Consider the following 14572-nt stretch of genomic DNA (forward strand, 5'->3'; position numbering starts at 1 on the left):
CTCACTTGCTCTGCCCACAGTATGAGAAGGCCCTTCTGCGAGGTTATGTGGAGAGCTGCTCCAACCTGACATGGTGCACCAACCCTCAGGGCTGCGACCGTATCCTGTGCCGCCAGGGCCTGGGCAGTGGGACCACCTGCTCTAAGTGCGGCTGGGCCTCTTGCTTCAACTGTAGTTTTCCTGAGGTGGGTTCCCCACTCTGGCCACTGCAGGGACTCCACTCCTCCCCTGCTCAGCACCTCTCCAAACACACGCACGCACGCACACACGCACGCATGCACACACCACACACATGCACACGTGCACGCACACACACGCACATACACAGGCAGACACACACACGCACATACACACACACCACACACGCACGCACACACACGCACATACACACACACACATACCACACACACACACACAGATATGAAGTGCCTGAGCTGGCTGTGCCCTCACGCTTCCCCACCTAGGCGCACTATCCTGCCAGCTGTGGCCACATGTCCCAGTGGGTTGACGATGGCGGCTACTATGACGGCATGAGCGTGGAGGCCCAGAGCAAGCACCTGGCCAAGCTCATCTCCAAACGCTGTCCCAGCTGTCAGGCGCCTATCGAGAAGAATGAGGGGTGTCTACAGTAAGAAAGGGGTACAGGGGGCTCTGGGAGCATGGTGTCGGGGAGGCCAGGCAGTAAGGAAGAAACTCAAGCTTACTGTGAAAGTTCAACAAATCCACTGCCTCCATTCAGCGCCCTCAAGGGTCACCACCTGGATTCCTCTACCCAGGTTTTAAGTCTGCTGTGTTGGAAGCCCAAAGCAAGGGTGTACTTAGCAGGACTTGGGAAGATGGGGACTGTGGGCAGCTGGAAAAGCCACCTTGTCCCTGGGGCGTCTAGCCCTTGGGTCCCCTGGCCATCCTTAAGCAGAGGCAGATGCCCTCTGACCAGCTCAAATCCTCCATAGCATGACCTGTGCAAGATGTAACCATGGGTTCTGCTGGCGCTGCCTCAGGTCCTGGAAGCCAAGCCACAAGGACTACTACAACTGCTCTGCCATGGTAAGGGGCTGGGCAGGTCAAAGACCCAGCCAGTCAAGACAGACGGAGCTGTGTTCCCAGAGCAGTGGTGTAGCAGTCAGGACAAAGGTTCAGTGGGGACAGACAGGAGCTGCTACGGCCTGAAGTTCTGGGTACTCTGTCCTGCTTCCACCCAGGTCACCAAAGAAAGCCTAGCATGAGCAAGGCAGGGCAAGCAGGCCCCAGAGCAGGGCGAGGAGTGTGGAGTGGGCCCGCCCAACCACCGTGGCTGGCGACAAGTCTCAGCACCCCACGCATAGGAAGGCTAATTACAGGACTCAGGATTGCATGAAAGTTCTCGGTGAAGTGTAGAGTGGTATTAGGGATAGCGGCCCTTCCAAGAACCCCAGCCTGTCAGAACCAGCACCCAGCAGCCCATCCTCTGTGTGTCCCCACCAGGTAAGCAAAGCAGCTCGCCAGGAGAAGCGGTTTCAGGACTATAACGAGAGGTGTACCTTCCACCACCAGGCCCGGGTGAGCTTGGTCAGCGGGTGGATCATCAGAGGGCTGGGTGACTGCACTGGAGCCCAGGGGCAGCTTCCTGAAGTGCAGACCTCACGGGCTATGACAACACTTGCCTCATACAGGAGTTTGCTGTCAACCTGCGGAACCAGGCCTCTGCCATCCATGAGGTGCCTCCGCCCAAATCCTTCACCTTCCTGCAAGACGCCTGCCGGGCCCTCGAGCAGGCTCGAAAGGTTGTACAGTGGGGGAGCAGGAAGGGAAGCGTGTGCCAAGGGGGCTGAGTGGACTTGGGTGCTTTCACCTGACTGCCTTGGATGGAGAAACCCCGAAGAGGGGAGGGGAGGTGGAGGCTCAGGACTCAGGCTGAGTGTACTGGCGGGGCTCCCTAGGTGCTGGCCTACGCCTGTGTCTATAGCTTCTACAGCCAGGGCACGGAGTACATGGATGTGGTGGAGCAGCAGACGGAGAACCTGGAGCTGCACACGAATGCCCTGCAGATCCTCCTCGGTGAGCCGGGCACCGAGGCCCTGTCAGACAGGGTGTCCAGGGCCCCTGCCTTCAGTCTGTTCCTTTTCTCCCCTTCGTTCTGCCTAGCCTTCCCTCTCTGGTGACATAAGGGTCTGGGTCACAGAGGTGCTCCTCGTGGGTGAGCACCATGAGTTTTGACAGCCATGCCTGGCACTGGGTGGATGCGCTGTAGATTTGTGGGGGAAGGAGTGGATGGGGGAAGAGAGCAAGTCCTGCTTGCTCCTGCAGAGGAGACCTTGCTGCGCTGCCAGGACCTGGCCTCCTCCCTGCGCCTCCTGCGGGCTGACTGCCTCAGCACAGGCACGGAGCTGCTCCGGAGGATCCAGGAGAGGCTGCTGGCCATCCTACAGCACTCGACCCAGGTACGACCCTGACATGCTGCCTGTGGGCGTCTGAGAGAACTGCAGCGAAGAGCTGAGGGGGTATTAGTAGGCCCATGGCACACACACCTTTACCCCAGCACTGGGGAGGCAGAGGCAGGTGGATCTCCGAGTTTGAAGCCGACCTGGTCTACATCGTGAGTTCCAGGACAGCCAGGGCTCTACAGAGAAACCCTGTCTCGAAAGAAAAATAGAAATTAGGTGGTGGTGTCAGGAGCCCTGGGCTAGTCTGCTGTGACACTTACCCCCCTGAGGCTTCTCACAAAGGAGTGGGTGTCCCCAGTCAGGGTGCAGGCCAGGTGCTCAGCAGTGAGTGCCTTCTCAGACCATACTCCAGCCCGTGGGGGTCGGTCGGTCGGGCTGTGAGGAGTCTTGGGAGTAAGGGATCCACAAGGCTCTTGGCAGCTCTGGAGCACGGGTGTGTAGCCCAAACTGTGAACCTTGTTCTTGGGTCCCTTGCTGACTCCCTAGCAACTGGGCAAGAGGCCTGCTGTGCAGTGCAGGCTGCTAAAGACTCCCAGGTCAAACTGCACGACGGCCAGATGGTCTGGCTCTCAGGAATCATCAGGGGGAAGGATGCTAGACCCGAGGCCTGGTAGCCTCTGCTCTGCTGCTCCTCAGACCCTCCTGTCTCCTTGTCAGGACTTCCGGGTCGGGCTGCAGAGTCCCTCAGTAGAGACCCGGGAGGTGAAAGGGTCCAACGTGCCCAGTGACCAGTGAGTAGGCTGGGCAGAGCCTGGGGAGGGAGCAGGAACGCAGGCTTGAAGCTGAGTGTGGTGGCTCTCCCTAGGCCCCAGGGCTCCTCAGGACTGGAAGTGGAAGACGAGGAGGAAGAAGAGGAAGAGGAGGAGGAGGAGGATGTACCTGAGTGGCAGCACGAGTTTGATGAGGAACTAGACAATGACAGCTTCTCCTACGATGAGGAGTCTGAGAACCTGGACCGAGAGACCTTCTTCTTTGGCGATGAAGATGACGATGATGAGTCCTATGACTGAGGGGGAGGGGCAGGAAACACCTGGAGCTGCCGGGGCAGCAGGGCCACGGGGCTGTCATGTGAGAGGGGAACCCCAGTGTCTGAAGCACCTTCTGTTTACTGAATAAACCTCTTTTTTCACACACTTCACAGGCGGAGTACCCCCACCCCCACATTTCCCCAGAACACTCTCATTCTTCAAAACATAAGATTACATGTGCGTGTGTGCGTGTGTGTGAATGGAGGTCAGAACTGCATGCAGGAGTAGGTGCCTGGCATTGAACCCGGGTCTTCAGGCTCCATGTGAAGCACCTACACTCTGAGCCCGCTCACCAGCCCTCCTCCATCTTTACTGTTTTCTTTAGACGTCCAGACTTTCTGTCCTCAGAAAAAGCCAAAGAAGACTCACTTGACCTAAGTCATAATGGGACGCAGAGATGAAAATAGAGCTCACCCAACCGCTGGCCTCCTCCATACTTAAGTGCTCCCCAGGGGCGGGGGCGTGACACAGCGCCTTTCCCTTGGGGACCTTCTTTAGTAGGTCCTTTAAAGCAGGGCCCTTCTACTTTCTACAGTGAAGTGGGATGGAAAAGCCTGGACCTGTGCCAGCACTACCAGTATAGAGCTTTTTTTGTTTTTGTTTTGGGGTCTCTCTACATACGTCTGACTGTCCTGGAACTCACTATATATAGACCACAATGGCCTTGAACTCAGAAATCCACCTGCCTTTGTGTGGAGGTTTGAATAGGCTCAGCCCAGGGAGTCCCACTATGTGGAGGTATGGCCGTGTTGGAGTGGGTGCAGCCTGGCTGGAGGAAGTGTGTCACTGTGGGGACGGGCTTTGAGACCCTCCGCCTAGCTGCCTGGAAACAGTCTGCTCCTGGCTTCCTCTCCATGAAGATGTAGAACTCTCAGCAACAAAGTCTTCCATATTCCTGCTAGGATGGCCCATTAAACCCCACTGCATCCCACTGCTTCCCAAAGGCCCAAAACCTACATTCCTCCAAGCAGAAGCATGGTCAGTCCTATCTCAGTGATATCCCAGTCCCTGGAACCAACTTCGGTCTTAGTTAGCATAGGTGTAAACAGGCACCGTGACCAAGGTAACTCTTACAAGGATAACATTTGATTGAGGCTGGCTTACAGGGTCAGAGGTTCAGTCCATTATCAAGGCAGGAGCATGGCAGCAGCCAGGCAGGCATGGTGTAGGCAGAGCTGAGAGTTCTACATCTTCATCTGAAGGCTGTTAGCAGGGGCTGGAGAGATGGCTCAGTGGTTAAGAACACTGACTGCTCTTCCAGAGGTCCTGAGTTCAATTCCCAGCAACCACACGGTGGCTCACAACAATCTCTAATGGGGGTCAGATGCCCTCTTCTGGTGTGTGTGAAGACAGCAACAGTGTACTCACATACATAAAATAAATATATCTTTAAAAAAAAAAAAAAAGGCTACTGGCTTTCAGGCAGCCAGGAGTAGGGTCTTAAAGCTAACACCCACAGTGACAAACCTTCTCCAATAAGGCCACACCTTCTAATAGTCCATTCTGGGCCAAGCATATTTAAACCATCAAACTGTGCCTCCTGAGGCTGTGCCACCATACCCAGTTAAATGGACCTTTACTTCCTACTAAGGCTGATGCAGGAATGAGTCCAGAGAAACATCAGGGGTTAGCATTTAATAAAGTAGGGCCAGGGCCAAAGAGAAGGCTCAGCAGTTAAGAGCACCACGTGTCACTCGTGCAAAGGGCATGGGCTCAGTTTCCAGCACTCACATGGAGGCCTGCAGCCATCTCTAATGCCAGTTCCAGAGAATGGTACCCTCCTCTGACCTCTGGGCACCAGGATGGATGTGGCGACATACATACAGCAGTTAAAGTATACGTTAAAAAAAAAATAAATCTTAATTTTCTTTTTAATACAGTAGGGTGGTCAGGCACTTGGGTGACTGGAGGAAGCCGTCTTCTGAGGAAGATATGCCTCAAAGTACCGATCGAGCATGGTCTCCACTTCTCCCTCTGCGTAGTCCCATACCTGGAACCTCGAGCCATCTGCTGCTCCGCGGATCATGGCGGAAAGCACTGGGAAGGGGGAAATGTGACACTGACTCCCTTCTACGCTTCCCACTCCGCTCCCTGCCCCACCCACTGGGAAAGGAAGAGATGGGTATGGGGTCCCCAGTAAGGAGTAAGCCACCCCGGCTGGAGCACTCACCTCGGCCAGACTGTGGTCGAAACAGGCACAGAATTGGCTTCCCAAGAGCTACTGCCCGGCCCAGTTCATAGCCAACACCCAAGGATGGCTGTGTCACTTCCGCCACTACCACTGGAAAGAAAGAAAAATAAGAACCAATACCTGGGACTTTTTTTTTTTAAATAATTTTTAAAGATTTATTTATTATGTATAAGTACACTGTAGCTGTCTTCAGACACACCAGAAGAGGGCATCGGAGCTCATTACAGATGGTTGTGAGCCACCACGTGGTTGCTGGGAATTGAACTCAGGACCTCTGGAAGAGCAGTCAGTGCTCTTAACCTCTGAGCCATCTCTCCAGCCCAATACCTGGGACTTTTAAGGACAGGATGACAGCGTATCTGTGGTAGGGACATTAAGGCCAGGGACGCCCCAGGAATTGACATCACAGAGGAGCCCACATGCAGGAGGGACGACTACTCACCATCTGCTTGCTGCAGCCAGTTCAGGTCCTGCTCATGGATGAACTGGTCACCCCCAGCAGCCTCTTCCCCTGTGGTTGAGGGAAGGCTGGTCAAGGATGTTTCCTGCCGAAATTCAGTACCCAGTAACTTCTACGACCTTGCCGCTTTTCTATCTACCCTGCTCAGGGAGGGGTAGAGAGGGGGAACCCGTGCTCTAGCTTTAAAGGCCAGTCCAGGAGTCTGTCAAAGGGGTGAGGAACGAAACAGCCACACGGAAAATGCAACCCTGTGCAGGGTGGCACGTGTGGGTGGGACTGTGTAAGTGTGGGGGGCAGGTCTGACTCACTCGGAATCCAAGAGACATCACTGGGGTCAGAAGGCCCGCTACTCAGGATGGTAAGGCTCTGCCGGTGGCGGAGCAGAACCACACTGTCTAAAAGTTCTTTTGCAAGTCTGAGGATGGTGGCACACACCTATAATCCCAGCCCCGGAAGCAGAGACTGGGGGATGATAGCATGATGGCCAGGGATATGTATAGAGAGACCGTGTCTCAAAAAAAAAAAAAAAAAAAAAAACCTAACAAGTCGAGTGTAGTGGTAGGTGCCTATAATTCTAGCACTTGGGGGGTAGAGGCAGGAGGATGGGGAGCTCAAGGCCGTCCTCTGCTACACAGCAAGTCTGAGGTCAGTAAGGGTTACATGACAGCCCCTGTTTCCAAAAAATGGAAAAAAAAAAAAGTAACCAGGGGAGAAAAACCAGATTCAAAGGTTTTCCTCAGGCTATCACACTCAGTAGTCTTTGTTTGTCTCGTTTTTCTTTGAGACAGGATCTAAATCTCGGCTCGAGTCCAGACAGAACACACCAAACCAACATGGTTCCTCCTGGAGAGGTTTAATGAGAGAAGAGTACAAGAGGGTCGAAGTAAAGGAAACCGGCCATGAGCACGTGGGGTGAAGTGGGGGAGGGGACTGAGGCGAGAAGGGACTAAGGGGATGAAAGTGCGAGAGCAGAGAAGAGAATGAGGGGGCAAGCAGCCCCTTATATAGTGTCAGGCACAGCTGGTTGTTGCTAGGCAACTGTGGGGCGGAGCATAAACAGAATACCAACACTAACTCTGTAGCCCAGGTTAGCCTGGAACTCATCCTCCCTCGGCCTCCAGAGTGCTGGTATTGGTGCTGAAGGTTGAGGACTATCAAGCAAACGCACCATGAACCAGCCAAGTGTGAGCACGAACAGGTCCTTCCCAATCCCCGAGAGCATTTTTGTCTGGTGATTCTTTGCCTTTTAAAAGATTCTCTCCGAATTGCATTAGAGTCCACAGCGTCTATTCTTGCATGGGGCAAGGGAGAACTACTTAAAAGTTTTTGGAGCAGAAGTACAAGAGTTTCTAGGTACAATTTAGGAGTGCTAAGTCCAAATGAGTTCATCAAAGCCTTGCTAGCCCAATGCTGGGTCTGGGCTCTCACTTGCTTCCAGTGCGCTGGATAGGGACACTTGACCTGCACATGCTTGGGGCGTGCACATGCAGAAGAGGCATAAGCCAGGACCTTCCTCGCGGTCCCCAACCCACAGGTCCTAGTCCGCTGGCCCCCTAGTCTACAGGTCTAGCCTGCGGGGCCCCTAGTTTGCAGGTGCCCTGTACTGCGGGTTCCCTAGGTTTCATGTGTACTAGCCAGCGGATCTCCTAGCCAGTGGGTCTCCTAGCCGGCAAGTCCCTAGTCAGTCAGTCCCCTTAGCCTACAGACAGATCCTCCAGCAGGTCCCAAGCCAGTGAGACTCCAGCCCGCGCTGCCTCACCAAGCGGCTCCAACTCAGCATCAGCCACGTGCTCAGTGAGCACCTTCCCATAGCGTCGCAGCCGCGACACGATCCGCGCATACAGTGCTTGGTCCTCGCGCCCGCCGCGGATGCTCCCGCAGAAGTACACGGAGCATGGAGCCTGCTCCCCGGATGCCGCCATCGCCGCGTGCGCGCGCGCAACCGCCGCCGCCAGGGAGCGCTGCCGCTACCACGTGATCTGGAAAGCGACTCCCGCGGGAAAAGGGGACCTTTTGCTAGCTCGCTCTTCCCGGATAGGCTCTTCCTGAGCCAACCCGCCCATTAGTTCTGACTCCTCCCCGTGACCTGCCCTCCCCAGCTCCTAGCTGTTCAAGGAGTTCTGTACTGACCTCAGTGCTCTTAAGCTATGTACGGGATCTATGGGCAACTGTGATTGGTTCTCATTAATTTTTCCAAAATTAAAAAAAAAATCGTTAACGGGGTTGGGGATTTAGCTCAGTGGTAGAGCGCTTGCCTAGCAAGCGCAAGGCCCTGGGTTCGGTCCCCAGCTCTGAAAAAAAGAAAAAAAAAATCGTTAACTTATTTTTAAAGCGTTTTATTTTTTTAAAATATCTTTTTTTTAATATTTTATTTATTTATTATATATTATGATTACACTGTCACTATCTTCAGACACACCAGAAGAGGGCATCAGATCTCATTTCAGATGGTTGTGAGCCACCATGTGGTTGCTGGGATTTGAACTCAGGACCTCGGGAAGAGCAGTCGGTGCTCTTAACCACTGAGCCATCTCTCCAGCCCTTAAAGCGTTTTATTATGCATACATGTATGTAGTGTATTTTAATCAGATCTACCCCAATCTTTCCCCTCCAGTCCCTCTTCTATTCCCTACACCAACTTCATGTTTTTATTTATTACTTTATTATTTTATGTGTATAGGTGTTTTGCCTAAATGTATGTCTGTGCACCACGTGCATGCCTGGTGCCCCAGGAGTTACAGACATGGCAGCCATCATTCAGGTGCTGACTGACAATCAAACCTGAGTCCTCTGGGAGAGCGGCCAATGCTGTTAACCACTGAGCCATCTCTCCAGCTTCGCTCCCCACCCAGTGAACCCATTAGTGCTATCTATGTGTGCACTGGTGTGGAGCCTTCTACTGGAGCAAGTACAGGCAGCCTCTCAGGGCCTGCCCCTGAGGAAAAAACCGGTCCTGTCTGCCCCAGCAGCCATGAACTGTTAACAGCTCTTCAGTTTCTGCAGTTGTCACAGGGCCTTCTCCACTGTTTCACAGCGGTCCCTCAGCCTTTCAACCCACTCTTCCCAGCGGGGGCATTGACACGTGGAGATGGTACATTTACATCCCAAAGTTCCACAGCCCCCTCGACCATTTGGGGGACTCTACTAATCTGCAAAGAGAAGCACTTCTGATGAGGGATAAGGGATGCTCTAATTTATGGGTACAGAGAAATTAGGCGAGACTATGACACTTTCTAAAATCTGACTCCCCACCAGTTCCATGGCCACCACTCCGGCCCTGCCCCTCTCCAGATCTCCTGATCCCAGCTCTTCCTACCACAGCCTGCTAGCCAGCCTGCTAGCCACTCTGAGGAGACAGGGAAACTCCCCTCAGTGACTCCCCACCTCAGTTAGGATAAAACCAGAAGGGAAAAAAGAAACAAGCCAGCAGCCTACACGTTAGAGAAGAGCTGTGAAATACCATGTTCTACCTGAGACACAGACATCGCAGCTTCTGGCATTGTCTTCAGATGGACGCCCTGGTTCTACAGAAGAGTGAAACTATCCACAGCCCCACCCCACCCCCACTGTTGAAAAAGGGAGTTGAGGCTTTCTGTTGTGTAGCCACCGGGAACCGGGAACCGCACCTACCCAGCTCCACTCATTGGTTCTAACCTAAGGGTCACATGGGTGGCTTGTAGGAGGGAAGAGAGAGAGAGTAGGGCAAAGAGAGTAACCAGAATGCAGTGCACACAGGTATGAAATCGTCAAAGAGCTGAATTAAGAGGAGAACTTTGTTAAAGGTAATATGAAGTGACATTCTGCAGAAAAAGCCGTACTCGGGCTAAAGTTTCTCCAAGGATGACTGACCAGGACTTCAGAGAGTTGGAATGTTGCAGGCCTTCAGCCACATTACCCCAGGCTATCTTTAGTTCCCTTCCTAGCCTTGCACTGCCCACTTATATGTCTGGGCCAGTGTCCTTGTGCCCGCTTGATAGAATCTTTCAGAATGTGTTAGAAGCATGGGGCCCAGACCATATACAGTTAAAGTGTTTGCTTTAACTATAATAATGAGTCGCCCTCAAAAAATTACCTCAAATAAATAATAATCACGGCACAAACACTGTTGGTGCCACTGCTTGTGCCGAGAAATGGTTCTTCAGGTTTGGGATGTAGCAAGCACTGTGCTCAGTTCTGGAGGTTCTGGGTTCTGTCACCCCCTGCCCAACCCACCAACCCCTTAGACAAAAGGGTGTCCCAGCTCCACACAGTTTGCCTCCTGTGACTCGAAACCCCTTACACCCTCCAATCCCTCCAAAGATAAGGCCTGCCTTTATCTCCATAGTAAGGGCCCAAACTCAACGGAGCTAAAGGTTTTAGGGCAGCCTCTTGGCCTGCACACTACACTTCAAACGTTACTCACGTTGTGTCTTTCTTTAAAGGTTATCTTTGGAAAAATGGTTTTATTTATTTTTACAATTTTATGCGCATGGGTGTCTGGCCTGGATTTTGGTCTGTACATCATGTGAGTGCCCAAGAAGACCAGAAGAGAATGCTGGGGGCTGGAGAGATGGCTCAGCGGCTAAGAGCACTGACTGCTCTTCCAGAGGTCCTGAGTTCAAATCCCAGCACCCACACGGTGGCTCACAACCATCTGTAACGGGATCTGATGCCCTCTTCTGGTGTGTCTGAAGACAGCTACAGTGTGCTCATATAAATAAATAAATATTTAAAAAAAAAAAGAAGAGAATGCTGGGTCCTATGGAACTGGAGTTAAAGACAATTGTGAGACACCCTGCAGGCGCTGGGAACAAACTCGGGTTTTCTGTGACAGCAGCCAGAGCCATCTTTAGCTCCATCATCATCGTCGTCATCATCGTCATCATCATCATTTCAATCTCCCCCCGACCGCATTTGTTTTTAAGATTTATTTTCTTTTTTTTAAAAAGATTTATTTATTCATTTATTATATATAAGTACACTGTAGCTGTTTTCAGATACACCAGAAGAGGGCATCAGATCTCTTTACAGATGGTTGTGAGCCACCATGTGGTCGCTGGGAATTGAACTCAGGACCTCTGGAAGAGCAGTCAGTGCTCTTAACCGCTGAGCCATCTCTCCAGCCCAAGATTTATTTTCTTAATTTAATCTTTTTTCTTTTTTTCGGAGCTGGGGACCAAACCCAGGGCCTTGCGCTTGCTAGGCAAGCGCTCTACCACTGAGCTAAATCCCCAACCAAGATTTATTTTCTTGCCATGCACGATGGCCACACACCTTTAATCTCAGCACTCAGGAGACACAGGCAGGCAGATCCCTATGAGTTTCAGGTCAGCCATTGCTACAGAATGAGACCCTGTCACGTTTTTAAGATTTCTTTTTATTTTTTGTGTCTGAGCATTTTGCTCAAATGTGCGTATGTGTATCACATACATGAGGTGCACGAAGAGAGCAGAAACTGGTAGTGGGTCCCCTGGAACTGGAATCACAGGCAGCTGTAAACGCCCTGGTGTGAGAGCGCTGATAGTTGAGCCTGAGTCCCCCTGAGGAGCAGCAATGAGTTTTATTACTGAGCCATCTCTCCAGTCCCTCCGAGTGTATGTGTGTGTGTGTGTGTGTGTGTGCGCGCGCGTGCATGTGTGTGCATGCGCGTGCGTGTGTGTATGTATGTGCATGTGTGTGTGCGTGTGTGCGTGTGCGCGTGTGTGCGAGTGCGTGTGCGTGTGCGTGTGTACGTGTGCGTGTGTGTATATGTGTGTATGTGTGTGCTCGTGAGCATGTGTGTGCATGCGTGTGCGTGTATGTATGTGCGTGTGTGTGTGTGCGTGTGCGTGTGCGTATGAATGTATGTAGATTAGAGGACAGCTTGTGGAGGTTTACTTTTTCACCTTCTACCATGTAAGTCCTGGGATTCCAATTCAGGTTGTTGGGCTTGCCCTGCAGGGCCATTTCACAGGACCTCATGTTATTTCTATTAGGTCTCCTTTAATATAGAAGTTGGGACATATTTTTAGTGTGTTTACTTTGTGTAGGATACCCAGCGGGCTCTGAAGGGATGACCAAAGGGACTAGCAAGGTATATGAGGCCTTAGACTCGATTTGGCTTTGGAAAGAGTGAGCCTTAGCTCCAGAACGGGAAGAATGGGCCTATCGCTGTTCAGTGAGGCGTCAAAGCATTGAAGCTCCAGAGACGAGGAAGTAAAGCACCTGGAAGCTTCCCTCCACACTGGACCCGACGCCACCCCATACAGGAAGGAGCCAGATATAAAACCTGGACCAAATGTGTTCGAATAACAGGTGTCTGGTAGTGCAGGGAGGTGTGAGGAAAGTCGAAGCAAGTGTAGTGGACTTGACAGTGATTCCAGCTCATCGCCTGTAGCGTTCCCTGTAGCGTTCCAGGCCACAGAGGGGCAGCTCAGGCTGAGCCTAGCGGTGTCCTGGAGCTGAGAAGACAAATGGAGATGTCCACGAAGCTGGTTCTCAGTGCTTGACACTCATGAAATTGGCACTAGATGTGGGAGAGAGACGGCTTAGCATCTGAGAGCACCGGATGTTCTCACACAGGACATGAGGTTGGTTCCCGTGTAGTAGCTGCCGTTTCAGGGACTCCAACACCTTCTTTCACTCTCTGCCAGCACGAGGCATGCGCACGGTACACAAACATACGTGCAGACAAAATAACCATACGCATGATAAATAAATAAACTTTCCAAATAAATTTAAAACAAAATTGGATTTTACCTAAGGAAAAATATGAGCTGGGTGTGGTGGCGCACGCCTACTGCTCTTGCAAGGTAGGGGCAGGAGGATCAGGAGTTCAAGGCCAGCCTCAGCTACATAGCAAATTTGAGACCAGCCTGGGCTACAGGAGACCCTGTCTCAAACAATAACAATAACAAAGCAACGACTAAAAACCAACAGCAAAACCAGATGTCTCAGTCAGGGTTTCTATCCCTGCACAAAACCTCATGTCCAAAAAGCAAGTTGGGGAGGAAAGGGTTTATTCAGCTTAGACTTCCACATTGCAGTTCATCACCAAAGGAAGTCAGGACAGGACCTCACACAGGGCAGGAACCTGGAGGCAGGAGCTGATGCAGAGGCCATGGAGGGATGCTGCTTACTGGCTTGCTTCTTCTGGCTTGCTCAGCCTGCTTACAGAACCCAGGACCACCAGCCCAGGGACGGCACCACCCACAATGGGCTGGGTCCTCCCCCACTTGATCACTAGATGAGAAAATGCCTTACAGTTGGGTCTCATGGAGGCGTTTCCTCAACCGAGGCTCCTTTCTCTGTGATAACTCCAGCTTGTGTCAAGTTGACACACAAAACCAGCCTGTACAGGGGTGGATGTCAGCTGGGTCAGGAGGGCCCGGATTCTTTGGGTGCCACTAGTGGGAATGTTATGATTCAGAAGAGAGGAAGAAAGAATGAGGTTAACAAGAACTTCGTGGGTCCAAGCTATGAATGTGTATACCAAGGACTATAAATCAAGAGACTGCAGAGACGGCCCAATCCCTAAACAAACTGGCTGCTCTTCCAGAGGGCCAGGATTCGATTCCCAAAACCCACATGGTGGCTCATAACTGCCTGTGACTCCAGTTCAGTGGGATCAGATACGCTCTGCCTCAGGCCCAGGAGTCTGCACAGACTTGCGTGCAGACAAAACACCCTTACAGAGAAAATAAGTGAATAAACTATCTTTAAAGGCGTTTAAATCAGAGTCTCTAAGCAGCAGGAGCACTCCACATACTTTTCAGCCTTGGACACAGTGGACAAGCTACAGGAGTGACCCAGGGAGAGATGTCTGGATGAAAAAAAATCTCAAATAAAAGCAAATATAACAACAATAAAACAAGAAGGTGAAACTCCCAACAGTATGACAAGAGCCACCTCTAACCACTGAGCCAACCTCTCCGGCCCCAAGACCCTGATTTTTGTTTTCTTTTGTGTTTAATTTTTTTTCAATGTTGAAAAAAGTGCTAGGTATGGAAGTAAACAGGAAAACATATGAGCAGTGCTCAGAGGATGAGTTACAATCAAATCACCCAGAAGTCACTCCGACACTGAAGTCAACAAGCACAGGAAAGCAGCTACTATAACGATTCCATATTTGAAAGTTACAAGAAAAATTGGACACATTCAGTAGAAATGTAGACGGTCTGTGAAAGAGAAAAGCAGGGATTTCACTCAGAGCCTCCAGCTTTCAAAGCCGGCACCCTACTACCTGAGCGACATCCCAGCGCCACAGAAGACTTTTTGTTCTGGTTTTTCAGGACAGGGTTTCTCTGTGTGGCCCTGGCTGTCCTGGAGCTCACTCTGTAGACCAGGCTAGCCTCCAACTCACAGAGATCCACCCGCCTCTGCCTCCTGAGTGCTGGGATTAAATCATACTGGCTTAGACTTTAAAAATTTTTTTCGTAGAGCGCTTACCTAGGAAGCGCAAGGCCCTGGGTTCGGTCCCCAGCTCCGAAAAAAAGAACCAAAAAAAAAATTT

At 51.7% G+C, this 14572-nt stretch overlaps 2 protein-coding genes across 7 annotated transcripts in view; one reads left to right on the forward strand and one right to left on the reverse strand.

The window, feature by feature from the left end:
• The window catches only part of Cul9 (cullin 9), a 43447-nt gene extending 39891 nt beyond the window's left edge, over positions 1-3556 (forward strand). For 3 of the 6 annotated variants that reach the window (XM_039083508.2, XM_039083511.2, NM_001191582.4), the window contains 9 exons: positions 21-185; positions 465-628; positions 954-1047; positions 1465-1539; positions 1653-1763; positions 1920-2037; positions 2287-2420; positions 3081-3154; positions 3229-3556. In XM_039083508.2, coding sequence (XP_038939436.1) covers positions 21-185; positions 465-628; positions 954-1047; positions 1465-1539; positions 1653-1763; positions 1920-2037; positions 2287-2420; positions 3081-3154; positions 3229-3433 — 1140 coding nt within the window. In that variant the 3' untranslated portion in view covers positions 3434-3556. The remainder of the gene's footprint in view (positions 1-20; positions 186-464; positions 629-953; positions 1048-1464; positions 1540-1652; positions 1764-1919; positions 2038-2286; positions 2421-3080; positions 3155-3228) is intronic. The other 3 variants (XM_039083509.2, XM_063267094.1, XM_039083510.2) reach the window with 2 other exon arrangements.
• Positions 3557-5304: 1748 nt separating this feature from the next.
• Dnph1 (2'-deoxynucleoside 5'-phosphate N-hydrolase 1) lies at positions 5305-8042 on the reverse strand. Its single transcript, NM_133525.2, has 4 exons — positions 7862-8042; positions 6085-6153; positions 5622-5732; positions 5305-5488 (listed from the first exon to the last, which is right to left on the reverse strand). The coding sequence occupies exons 1-4, from the start codon at positions 8022-8024 to the stop codon at positions 5340-5342; spliced, it is 492 nt and encodes a 163-aa protein (NP_598209.1). The 5' UTR covers positions 8025-8042; the 3' UTR covers positions 5305-5339.
• Between the last annotated feature and the right edge of the window lie 6530 nt (positions 8043-14572).

Source organism: Rattus norvegicus, chromosome 9, assembly GCF_036323735.1.
Source record: "Rattus norvegicus strain BN/NHsdMcwi chromosome 9, GRCr8, whole genome shotgun sequence".
Taxonomy (NCBI): Eukaryota; Metazoa; Chordata; class Mammalia; order Rodentia; family Muridae; genus Rattus; species Rattus norvegicus.

Bases quoted from the DNA above. Each gene is read 5' to 3' on its own strand.
- Dnph1 (NM_133525.2), bottom strand. From the start codon at position 8,024: ATGGCGGCATCCGGGGAGCAGGCTCCATGCTCCGTGTACTTCTGCGGG. The intron at 5,733-6,084 runs GTGAGTAGTCGT...CTTTCTTTCCAG, and splicing joins CTGGCTGCAGCAAGCAGATG to TGGTAGTGGCGGAAGTGACA. The intron at 5,489-5,621 runs GTGAGTGCTCCA...CCCCCTTCCCAG, and splicing joins TCGACCACAGTCTGGCCGAG to TGCTTTCCGCCATGATCCGC.